This window comes from Myotis yumanensis, unplaced genomic scaffold (assembly GCF_028538775.1).
Source record: "Myotis yumanensis isolate MYYU_CA2020_CCGP unplaced genomic scaffold, mMyoYum1.0.hap1 SCAF_2, whole genome shotgun sequence".
Lineage (NCBI taxonomy): Eukaryota > Metazoa > Chordata > Mammalia > Chiroptera > Vespertilionidae > Myotis > Myotis yumanensis.
The window spans coordinates 179,363,581-179,376,887 of record NW_027223753.1 but is presented as its reverse complement, the minus strand read 5'-3'; the positions used below and the strand labels follow the sequence as shown (position 1 = coordinate 179,376,887).

The 13,307-nt window shown below is 39.6% G+C and overlaps 1 protein-coding gene across 3 annotated transcripts in view; it reads left to right on the top strand.

The window, feature by feature from the left end:
* The window catches only part of KCNMB2 (potassium calcium-activated channel subfamily M regulatory beta subunit 2), a 224,585-nt gene that overhangs the window by 184,772 nt on the left and 26,506 nt on the right, over positions 1-13,307 (top strand). For all 3 annotated transcript variants that reach the window (XM_070403623.1, XM_070403622.1, XM_070403621.1), the window contains exon 2: positions 6,330-6,452. In XM_070403623.1, the coding sequence (XP_070259724.1) occupies positions 6,397-6,452 (56 nt within the window). In that variant the 5' untranslated portion in view covers positions 6,330-6,396. The remainder of the gene's footprint in view (positions 1-6,329; positions 6,453-13,307) is intronic.

Here is a 13,307-nt window from a genome sequence, read left to right as displayed (position 1 = left end):
CTAAATTAAATCACTAGGACTAAAATTACCACCATACATTTTTCTTCTTCCTCCAAAGGCCCTAAAGCCAAAACAACTCAATTCCTGTGGAGAACATGTAATATGCCATCCGCGAAGATGAAATCCCACGCATTAGAAGCATTCCCAAATTTCTGTGTTTTGAGTGACCTTTTAAGTTGCTGCTGTGATGTCATTAGAATTACCATTTTACGCAAGATTAGGCATGTAATTATGTGTTAAATGCTTCCTCCGGCTCCTGCTTGCCATGTAATAAAGCAGAGTGCATTAAGAGTATCCCATGTGCATAGCTCAAGGCCACTGACACCAGAAAACAGATTCACTTTGCTCTTTCCTGCTGTGTGTCCCACTCGCCCTTGCATCTGTCACCGCGAGGCCTCGGCACAGGTGGGAAGTGAGGAGCCACTGCAGAGTGGCTCTCTAGAGCAGTTACTCTCCACCCAAAGCTTCTAGAGCCAGGGGAGTCTCCATAAAATTTAACTTTTTTGTGATTTTTTTTTGGCAAGGATATGGAGAAAAGGAAAACCTTTGCACACTGTTGATGGGACTGCAAATTGGTGCAGCCACTATAGAAAACGGTATGGAGGTTCCTCCAAAAACTAAAAATGGAAGTACCGTATGACCCAGCAATTCCACTTTGGGGTATTTATCTAAAGAAGACAAAAACACTAATTCAAAAAGATATGTACCAATAGTCAAGATATGGAATTTACAATATCCAAGATATGGAAGCAACTTAGGTGTCCATTGATAGGTGAATAAAGAAAATGCAATATACATGTATATACTACTTATATAATGGAATATTACACAACCATAAAAATTTTGTAACAACATGGATGGATCTAGAGGGTGTTGTGCTAAGTGGAGTAAGACAGAGAAAGACAAATGCCGTATGATTTCACCTATATTGTTTAATCTAACAAAACAAAAACAGACTCATAGAAACAGATACCAAAGGGATGGTTGCCAGAGAGGAGGAGGAGGAGATGGGTGAAAAGGTGAAGGGAATATAGTCAATAATACTGTGATAAGTTTGCACAGTGACAGATGATTATTAGAATTAGTGGGGCGATTACATTGAAAGGTATTAAAAATGTCAGATCATTGTATTTGAAACTAATGTAACTAATATAATAATGTTTACCGACTGTACTTAAATTTTAAGAAAAATAATTCACATTAATTAAGTCAGAGCCTGAGAGTTTCTAACAGTGTTTCTCACGTTGGCTGCATGGCAGAATTCCCAGAACAACTTTTTTGAAATGATAACCCCTGAAGTTTCTCACAGGTCTGGCTTGAGACCCAGGCACCAGCTTTCTTTAGACGTTCCCTCGTGTGATTCTAATGTGTGTCCAGGATTCAGAGGCACCTCTGCTTCTGTTGCTCAGGATGGGTATTAACTTACTGTGAATGAGGAAGTATTTCAGTTTTATTATCTCAATATCTCAGCAAACTGTGTTTTCTCTATTGAGTGCCACTGATCCATGGGGAGGGGAGGTAATCAATAGTCTCAATGTACAAGTACAAAACAACTTAATTGGATTTTTTTACAAAAAAAATAAAATCCAATTATGTTTGCTTTTAAAATTAATAACAGGAGGAAAATTAATAAACTAATGTTTAGTATGTACCAGAAAGGCAAGTATTATTGTTCCCATTTTTAAAATTGCAGAAACTAAGACACAAAGATGTTCAATTGACTTGTCCAAAGTCACATAACTGGTAGGTGGTGATGCCAAGATGTGAACAAACAAACTGGCACCTGGGGCTCTCCTGCTCATCTGTTCATTCGCCTGCTGACCCCTCTAAAGAAAACCTTCCTGGGTGGTAATTCAGCAAGAAATAGAAACCTTCTGTCCAAGTTAGTGAATGAGACAGAGGGAGTAGGACAATCAAGGAAAGAGAGGAGGTGGGGGATGGAAGGAGGAGGGACATCCCAAGCTAAGGGAAGGAACCAGAAGGAGCTGTGGGCTGCACCCACCCGTAGTGAGCCCCACGCAGGTCGCCAGTGCCCGTACCAATGGTCATGCTTCCAGTGGACACTTAAATGGCCAAGGCAGCAAACACAACCAGTGTGTCACTGTGTGCCCTGTGTTGTGCGTAAAGGTGCATAAGACAGAGCCCTGCCCCGAGTGCCCACGGCCTCGCAGAAGGGGCAGGATGAGTTGTACCTTGCTCTAACAGAGGTGAGTACCAGGAATAGGGAGCAGAGCTGAGGAAGCTGCACGTGTGGGCCCGAGAAGGCTTCTCAGAAGAAGTGACATCTGCAATGGCCTTCAAAACAGAGAAACTCCCTCCCTGGCAGGGACAAGAGGCAGAGGGAAGGTGTGACCTGAGTCAGGGAGGTAGAAACCCACGATGTGTGCATGAGAAATGGGAAAAACCCCCTTATAAATTCCTGAGACAAAGATATTGTTCTAGTCCAGTGATGGCGAACCTTTTGAGCTCGGCATGTTAGCATTTTGAAAAACCCTAACTTAACTCTGGTGCCGTGTCACAAATAGAAATTTTTTTGATATTTGCAACCATAGTAAAACAAAGACATATTTTTGATATTTATTTTATATATTTAAATGCCATTTAACAAAGAAAAATCAACCCAAAAAATGAGTTCGAGTGCTCACCTCTGACACGCGTGTCATAGGTTTGCCATCACTGTATCTAGTCTCACTGACTCCCCGCTTTAGGACTTCTGGGTTTCAGATCACACTCATCTGCGTATAGTTGTGGCTCTGCCCGATTCACCTCAGTTCCTAGGTCATTTAATGATGGAATTGGACCAGGTTTTCTCCCCCTGCCCACAGCCCTTTGCAGCCACCAACACAGCTCTGTTTCATGGTAGGATTCCAAATTACAAAGGTTAATAAAGTGCTTTCTTGTTTCTGTATAACTTTCCTCATTACAATTTAAAAGAAATGTTGCTTGTCTTATAAAGTGAGTGGAATTGAGGTAATTAGGTAAGGAGTTCAGGAGGGCTGCCTTTGAGTTGAGAGAATTGCCTAACCAGCTTCATTAACATAATCCGAGTGTTTCTTTGAAGCCTAGAAATTGTTTTCAACCTGCACAGAACCTTTACACTGTTGTCCTTAAAGCAGTTACTCCCTTCCCTTTTAATTAACAACAAAATTAGCAGGTTTTAAATAACTGTATCTTTATGGGGGGAAAAAACTGGGGTAAACATACTCAAATCCACTTATTGGAATAACCTGAGGAGTCAATAAGGCCTTTCCAACAAGTTTTAGACAGTTCATTAGAATAAACATACCTTTCATCTTCCCTTTCTTTATCATCTTAGAGCAACAGAGCAAGCGAGCAACGCAGCCTGAAAAGTCACCTAAGTGTATTGAAATCACTGCAGCCCCTTTCATTTTGAATGATTTCAAAGCATTTGTAATACGTGTGGTTTGTCTATTAAATGCAGGCTAATGACCTGTAACGGCCAGGAACTCAGTCATTTATTGCTTTACCTTGACTCAAATTATACCACCTTTCTTTGTCTATTCCACGTCCCCTACCATTTGAGGGGTGACTAAAGTGATCAGAAATGTTGAAATAACTTCTGGAAAGTTTAAGCCAATCCTCATTTTTATGAAGTGGTTTATTCAACTTAGATTAAAATCATTCTTCTTTCCTGAAGGCTGATGGGTTTTAATACTAATGCATTTAATCTCTACTCTATGTTTTTTCATTAAATGTGTTGGGGTAACATTGATTGATAACATTCTATACATTTTAAAAGTACAACATTACAATTCAACATCTATATATTCCATTACATGCTCATGACTGTAAGTCTGGTTTTCTTCCATCACCATATATTTGACCCTCTCTACCCACTTCACCCTCCTCTGGCCCCTCTTCCCCTCTGGTAAACAGCATTCTGATGTCTGTATCTATGAGTTTGTTTTTGTTTGCTTTGTTAGTTTGCTACTTTTTGTTTTATATTCCACATGAGTAAAATCATGTAGAACTCCCGTATGATCCAGCAATTCCTCTTTGTGATATACACTTGAAAAATATGAAGACACTTATTAATAAAGATATATGTACCCCTATGTTCATTGCAGTGTTATTCACAATAACCAAGCCATGGAAACAACCTTAGTGTTTGTGAATGGATAACTGGATATGTCACATCTTCTTTATATATCTCATACAATGGAATACCACTCAGCCATAAAAAAAGATGAAATCTTGCCATTTGCAACAACATGAATGGATCTTGAGAATATTATGCTTTTGATATGCGTTAAAGATATTAAAAAGGCAGCCGAAACCGGTTTGGCTCAGTGGATAGAGCATCGGCCTGCGGACTGAAAGGTCCCGGGTTCGATTCCGGTCAAGGGCATGTATCTGGGTTGCGCGCACATCCCCATTGGGAGATGTGCAGGAGGCAGCTGATTGTTGTTTCTCTCTCATCGATGTTTCTAACTCTCTATCTCTGTCCCTTCCTCTCTGTAAAAAATCAATAAAATATATTTTAAAAAAAGATATTAAAAAGGCAACATAAATAACTTTAAAAATATCAGATCTATGTCACTGAAGAGCTAGCAGATTAAACTTCTAAATCTTTCTAAAACTATTTAGGGCATCCATTCTGGTGCATCCATTCATTCCTGCTGTTTGTCCTAGGATAGCGAGGGTGGAAGTATGACTTCTTATGTCCATACTGGTTACTGAATCCCTACTACCTCCCATGGCCTTTGTTCCTTCTACCTCTGATGTTGGCCTACATGTTACAGAAGGAGCACCACTCCCAGGCGTACTTTCAGAAAGTAGGCAATGCAATTAATTACAATATACTTAGATTCATTCTTTAATTTGCTGGATCACAAAATTTTGGAGCTGAAGGAGCGATCTTAGAAGTTACCTATTTCAAACATTTCATGTTCCAGATTAAAAACAACTTAGCCCTAGGAAAGTTAAGTGAGTTTCTCAGAGCCACACAGCTAGTTGGTAGCAAAATTGGGCCTATAACCAAGCACTGACCCTTAGCCCTTGCTGCTCAGTGTTGTCTGCAGACCAGTGATATCAACATCACCCAAAAACTTGTTATAAATGCAGAATTTTGGGCCCCACCCCAGGCCCACTAAATCAGATTCTACATTGTAAATCCCTAGGACATTCGCATGCACATGACAGCTTGAGAATCACTGGGCTAGACCATAATGAGTCTTTCCCTAGAGAGCACAAGAACTGGAGGCAAGTGGGCATTGGTTAGAAGCATATGACAAGCATCCCAATCTCCTGGAGGTATCATTTGTAATCTGGAAATAATAGCTTGCAGGGTTTTCATAATGTAAGTATATCAGATATATGCATGTACATTTCATGATATATGTATAGATAATATATGCATATATCACATCTAGGAGCTAATACAGTGTATAGTGGCTAATATTATTTGGATCCCCAGGCTTACCCTCAATATTGTGTTCAACCAGAAAGAAAGCCAAGAGTGACAATGAGACCATAAGGAATCACCTTCCTACCTCCCTTCCTTTTTTCTACTTGTTAAATATCATTTTAAATTGTATATGTGATTACAATTCCTATAATATTTCATGTTTCTAACACCCTAGATGATTATTATGTAGAAAATAAATAAAAACTATTTTTATTGCTATGCTTGGAGATAAAAGAACTTACCCCTAAATCAAGTTATAACCAAAAGAACACGACATCCCTCTGATATCTTGATATCTAGATCCTATAAGCCGGGCTTCTAGGAGCCAGTCAGTATCTGCTGCCGCTGCTGTTGTGATTTCCTCAGACACTCAACTGCAAGGGGAGGAGCCCACAGCTTGGCAACAGCAGAGCACATTTAAAAAAATGTTACTATGTCCCCAAAATCTCATAGCTGTCAGCTTCAAGAAAAACATTTTGAAGAGAAAAGGAGCAAAAAGTTAGTATTCAAATCTGAACCAAAATTTTGGAAATATACAGTGTACCACAGAGTGTGAAATCATACCAAAATTATATTTTGGAGGAGGCATTTTAGAGGCCTCAATTGGAAAAACGTGTTGCCCTAAGACAGTGGCTTTCAACCCCAACACTGCATTTGAAACACCTGGGAAGCTTTCAAAACATCGCATGCACATTTCTGGGGAAGGGCGCATGCTTCAGTGGTTTTTAAAAAGTTCCCAGTTGGTTTTCATGTGCAGCCAGGGTTGAGACCTGCTGCCCCACAGCATCAGAAACCTGGTCCTATTGAAAGGTCAGTCCTCAGAGAGCTATTGCTTGTTGTTGATACAGAGTTTCCCAAAATTTAAAGCAATAGACTGAGCTTCCGTGTGTACCTCTTTTAGGTCTTTTCATCATTCCTCCAGGACTTCCGCCGTAAGGAAAGGGGCCTCTGGATCCACATCCTCTAAGATGTTTATATGGACCAGCGGCCGGACCTCTTCATCTTACAGACACGATGAGAAAAGGTAACTGACTACCCAGGCAGGATGCCACCGGGAAAGCACGGACAGCTGAGCTTTATGTTTGGCACGTGTTCCTGTTGGCTGGGCTCTATGTGGAGGGAATGCGGTTTCAGGCATTGCGGCCTTCCTCCTCTGTGCACTCCCCGTGCTCACTCCCACCACATAGCTTTGCAAAGCCCTGCCTCTGAGACATGCGCTTCACACATGCTCATGCACACCCAGTCATCACTTGGCTAACTCCATCTCAGATATGCATTCCGTCAGAACCTCCCACCATCCTCTTGACCAGCTCATACTCTGTTTACTCTCCATTGAATGTCCAGGACCTACCACCGCTCCTGGCCCATAGTCGATGCTCAGTACTTTCTGAACTGAAGTAATGAAAATTACATTTCAAGACACTGGACATAGGGTGGGAAAGGAAAGCTGGAGAGGATAAAAAGAGGATGGACAAGTCCATGGAGCCCTCAAATTCCTTGACAGAACAGTCCGGGTAAAGGAAAAACGGGGCAAAAACAGTCTTAATAAGATAAAGTGACAAATACATACTTGGTCCAGCCCTCCCATATGGATTTAGGGAGTAAATGCATACATAAAGTTTTCTGGCCAGTTTTAAATGTTTTCTTCTGCTTCTCTTTCTTTTTAGTTTAGTTTAGTTTAGTTTTGTTTTGTTTTGTTTTTCACTAAGTCTACATAATGGCTGTCTCATAGAGGAATGAGCACTGGAATAGGTTAGACTTTGTAGCTACAGCAAGATCTCTCTCTTTCTCATTGACCTTGTACTATTACTAGGGTTCGGTAAAGCTAACTTTTAAGCAAAATTGCCTCTACCATCTTTTGCAACTTATGCAGAGCTCACCTGCCTGCAGGTTGTGAGAGAAATCAGAATTAATGAATTGTGCTGAGCTCAAGAGGAAAGACCTGGCGGAATTTTGCTGGAATGTAGTTTTGAGAGCTGATACTTTTATTTTTATTTTTTAAATCGGCATTTCCATACAGATAAAAGCCTTTGAAAAATTCTGAAAGCAAATTATTCACAATAATTATATGTTACAGCAAAAATTGGGAAGCAATTTTAGTATGCACAATAGAAAACCTGTTAAATAAATCATAAAATCTAATAAATATAGCACTTAGCATTTAAAAATGTTTTGTCAAAATATTAACTAAAAATTAGGTTGGAAAATTACATACAAACAATGATTACAGCCACAAAACATATATACATTTTCAAATTCTCCATTTCCCAAGTGCTTTGTAATATACTATCTTAATTATGGAAAAAATAATGATATGATGTTAAAGTAAAATTGCAGACCAGAAGACAACTAGTGTTTGAACAAAGTTTGAAAAACTCCCAGTGTTCATCATAATACAAGCAGATCAACTGAAAATGTACTGTCTTTGTTCATCTCTAGATTTTCACATGCTTCTCAATGCTTAAGTCATTTTTCATTTGCTTTCAAGCCAAGCAAGTTGAATCATCTTTCAGCAAGACCTTTACTCTACAACTAAAACTCCATGTGTCATTTCAAAGTTCCATCTTTTGCATGTAATTTCCTCATTTCCTTAAAAAGAAAAAAAAAAATGTCCACTCCCAGTGATGGTGCGGAAGGGCAGAGATTTTGTTGCCTTACACTGCAGTGGTTCTCAACCTTGGCTGCACATTAGAATCACCTGGGAATCTTTTTAAAATCCTGATCTCTGGGCCTCATACTCCGGAAATTCTGTTTCTTTGTTACTAATGTTGTGGCCCCACCCCATAACAAAGAAACAGAATTTCCAGAGAATGAGGCCCAGAAATCAGGATTTTAAAAAGATTCCCAGGTGATTCTAATGTGCAGCCAAGGTTGAGAACCACTGCCCTACAGGAATATTGTGGCTAGGAGTGACCAGCCCTCCTGAGATTCTGAAGGCTTCGTTGGAGCAGGTGAAGTGAGATGTCTTTGTTTCACCTTCCATTTATTCTCATCAAAAAATTTTCTTAGATACATTTTTCTGTATATCTTTTCTTACAACAAAGGGATTACAGTTTACAAACAATTACTATGTACTGCATGTTTTACGTGAACTCTTCTCTTTCAATTACAAGATAGGGACTATTATGCCCATTTTACGGGTGGGGAGCAGAGGCTCAGAGATTTTAAATAACTTCTGTCCAACAACTACCAGTGATGGAATCAGGGTTTAAACCCAGGTCATATTATCTCCCCTGCACCCTACAGCTTACACAGTATCAAACAGGAGATTTTTGGAGAAGCAGGGAACAGCCAAGCCCTCAGAGGAAAACTGTGTTAAGAGAGAGTTGAAAATAGTATTATTAAAGGAGATAATAAACATGTGAATATGACATATTGGCAATATTTGTGAAGTTAAAAGGAGTGAATAATTAGCTTCTCATTATGCACCAATAAGATTTATGAAAGTCTTAAATTACTACATTTATTTATTTTTCAAAGAGTGATTTCAGTAACTATGGGATTTAAAATAATTAAAACATTGACTCTAAGTAAATCACTTTCAGCAGGCTTTATTTATGGGTGGGGATGCCAAGGCTTACTAAATCAATCTGCATGGCTTTGTCCTACAAAGTCAAAAGCAAATGAAAAAAAACAGCCAACGAATACAGCAACAGAATCTGCCACTAAGCCAGTCTCCTTAGTTTGATGTTGGTTCATCTGTCTGTACCTTTCTTGACCACATTTTCATCTTCACTGTAGGATAAGATTCACATCTCAAACGGACTTTGAACAGCATCTACTGCTCTGCTTAAGATGCTCTTGGTGGCAGTAATCATGGTGATAATGAAGGTGATCATGGCTGATAATGAATCTCAATAATTAAAGTCCTCAAGTTAATTATTCAAAAACAAATTAACTAGATCGCCTGGCAGCACTGCCCAGAACTGCGGGTAATTGTTCCACCCTGTTTCTAATTCTGCCAGCCTGGCCTGTGTGTCCTGCATCTCCAGCTGTGCTCCAGCCACAATCCCAGAGGCCAGGCAGCCAAAATCCTTGGCTTCACTCCACCCTGCCTCTCCTGACACCAGCGCCAAACTTGTCAGGATATTGGCTGCCCAGGGATTCCTCAAGAGGTGGAATATCGCCGAACCGGTTTGGCTCAGTGGATAGAGCGTCGGCCTGCGGACTGAAGGGTCCCGGGTTCGATTCCGGTCAAGGGCATGTACCTTGGTTGCGGGCACACCCCCACTGGGGGGCGTGCAGGAGGCAGCTGATTGATGTTTCTCTCTCATCGATGTTTCTACCTCTCTATCCCTCTCCCTTCTTCTCTGTAAAAAATCAATAAAATATATTAAAAAAAAAAAAAGAGGTGGAATATCAGGAAAGAGCTTACAAACAGGTGCAGCAACTAAGTGGAAGGAAAAGTCCACCGAAAATTCTGAAACCAAGTGTTTTATAGCTTCATGGAAGTTGAAGTCAATTTTACTTTTTATTTTATTTTAATTCAAAGCCAGTCCTTTTTCAGATCATCTGCTACATGCAAAACACGGGTTTCTGTCCTTATCCTCCATTTCATAGGCCCAGCAATATCAAGGAATACTTTTCCTTTTCTGAACAAACTTCTTCGATAGGTGAGCTTACATTAATTTCTAAATTGCAGGTGAAAATAATACAGCAGCAGCAATAACTAATTTAGAATTAGAAGAAAGGGTTTATTTGCTAAGAAGACAAAGGCTGAGTTTTTATCAATTATCCTTCAAATTGTTTTATTAAATATTGAACTGATATGAAGGAATACATATCACATGTTAATATATCAAGAATCTATCCCAGTGATGGCGAACCTTTTGAGCTCCGCGTGTCAGCATTTTGAAAAACCCTAACTTAACTCTGGTGCCGTGTCACATATAGAAATTTTTTGATATTTGCAACCATAGTAAAACAAAGATTTATATTTTTGATATTTATTTTATATATTTAAATGCCATTTAACAAAGAAAAATCAACCAAAAAAATGAGTTTGCGTATCACCTCTGACACGCGTGTCATAGGTTCGCTATCACTGATCTAGCCTATATAATAAGAGAGGGATATGCTAATTAGCCCAGATATGCTAATTAGTCATGATCAGTATGCAAACTGACCATCACTCCAACACACAAGATGGCCGCCCCCATGTGGTCAAAGATGGCCACCCCATGAGGCCACAAGATGGCCTGCAGGGGAGGGCAGTTGGGGGCAACCAGGCCAGCAGGGGAGGGCAGTTGGGGGTGATCGGACCAGCAGGGGAGCAATTAGGTGTCAAACAGACTGGCAGGGGAGTGGTTAGGGGGTAATCAGGCAGGCAGGCAGGCGAGCGGTTGGGAGCCAGCAGTCCTGGATTGTGACAGGGATGTCCCAGATTGGAGAGAGTGCAGGCTGGGCTGAGGGACACCCCCCCAGTGCACGAATTACATGCACCAGGCCTCTAGTATATATATAAAAGCCTAAGCGACCCTTATGACCAGACGACCGGACGACTAGATTACGCCAGGAGCTATGATGCGCACTGACCATAGCCAACCTTCCTCAGCTGGCCAACCTCCCACAAACCCTCCCAGGGCCAGCCAGCCAACTTCCCATGGTCCCTCCCTCTGGCCAGCTGGCCTCAATTGGCCCCGATTGCCGGCCAGGCCAAGGGAACCCACTCATGCACGAATTCGTGCACCGGGCCTCTAGTGATAATATAATAAACATCGGAGTACCCTTCATTAAGGGTGAAAAACAAAACAATCAGGATTTCTGAAACCCTTGAGGGTGCTTTTCTAAGAGCATCCTTCTTCCTATCCCAGCCCCCATCCAAAGATAACCACCATCCTGAACTTTGTGTTTACCATTCCCATGCTTTTCTTCATGAGTCTGTCACATATGAATCCTTAAACAATATGTTGTTTACTTCTGAATGTTTGGAAGCTTTATATAAATGGAATCATACCATGTGCATTGTTCTGCAACTCATTTTTTTCACCAAACATGATGTTTCAATGATTTATATGTGAGTAGTCATGGCTCATTTTCTCTCATGCTGTATGCCATTATATGAATGTACTGCCATGTATTCATCCAGTCTTGTGCTAATAGACATTTGTAATATTTTCAGTTCTTTTTCCACCAGCAATGCTGCTATAATGCTTTTTGTTCATGTCCCCTTGTACATGTACAAGCACTTCTTAGGCTATATAGCTAACTTGGGAATGTTTGGTTCAAAAGTATGCCATTTCCACTTTGCCAGGCAATGCCATTGCTTTCCAGAGCAGCTATATATGTGGTGCTACTGCCCTACAGCCTTGCCTAGAGTTTTCAGATGTTTAATTTTCATCAATTCAGATGGTATTGTGCTCTCAAATCCCATTTCTCAGATTAGTAATAAGACTGAACCTATTTTTCCAGTTCTTTTCTGCCAAGTGCCTGTTCAAGAATATGGCCCATTTTTCTACAGGATTGTTTGTCCTTTTCTTATTGATTTGTATGAATTCTTTATAAAAGTCTATATTAACCCTTTGCCTGTCTGTTGCATGCAAATAGCTTCTCCCAGTTTATGACCTGTGTTTTCATTTTCCTTACGATGTCTTTTCATGAACACATGTTCTTCATTTTAATGTGTCCTAACGTAGCAAGTTTTTTTGTGTTTTTTTTTAAATATATTTTATTGATTTTTTACAGAGAGGAAGGGACAGAGATAGAGAGTTAGAAACATCGATGAGAGAGAAACATCGACCAGCTGCCTCCCGCACGCTCCCCACTGGGGATGTGCCCGCAACCCAGGCACATGCCCCTGACCGGAATCGAACCCGGGACCCCTCAGTCCACAGGCCGACGCTCTATCCACCGAGCCAAACCGGTTTCGGCCGTAGCAAGTTTTTAAACATTTTGAAATCCCTTCCAACTCCATATTCCAAAGAATATGCTCTTGTACTGTTTTCTTAATATTTTGTAAGTTTGCCTTTCATAGTTAAGTCTTAAATCGTCTGAAGTTGACTTTGTATGTGTTGTGAAATAAGCATCCAATCTATTTTTCTATATGAATAACCAATTGCCCCAGTACATTTTACTGGATAGTTTATCTTTTCCTCAATTATCTAAAAGCACACATGCATTATATATTAAGTTTCTATATACACGTGAATATATTTCTGGACCTCTATTCTATTTAATTTTGTCTACCTCAGACAAACACCACACTTGAACTTACACACTTTAGCATTACAATACATCTTGCTATCTGATAGGTCAGGTCACCCACCTTGTTTTTTTGTAATCAGGAGTATACTTGCTATCCTTAGACATTTGCACTTTCACACAAATTTAGAATCAACTTGTCAAGCCCGCTTTCCAAAAAAAAACACCTCTTGATAATTTTTATTGGAATTTTATTAATCTTTTACTTAATTGTGGTAGATTTGCATCATGTTACCAAGTGTTTCTCTGAATGAATATGATTGATCTCTACATTAATTTGTCTTCCCTAATATCTCCCAATAAACTTTTATAATTTTTACAAAGAGAATTTGCACATAACTAGATTTATTCCTAAGTACCTTCTTTTTTTAATGTTTAAATTATATTTTCTACTTTTGCAGGTATATGGAAAGGCAAGTGGTGTTATTAATGTTTTGTTTCAGCTATGCTAAAGTTTGTTATTAATTTTAATAATTTATATGTAGATTCTTTTGTATTTTCTTCATAATTATATAATTAGATAAATAATATATTTTTGTCTCTTATTTATCCGCAAATATGCCATATACCACTCTTTGCTTCATTAGACTAGCTTGTAAATCATGAATAAAACAGGTAATAGTAAACATCTTTGCTTTGTTCCTGTTCATAAAGTAGATTCTTTAGACATTTCACTATT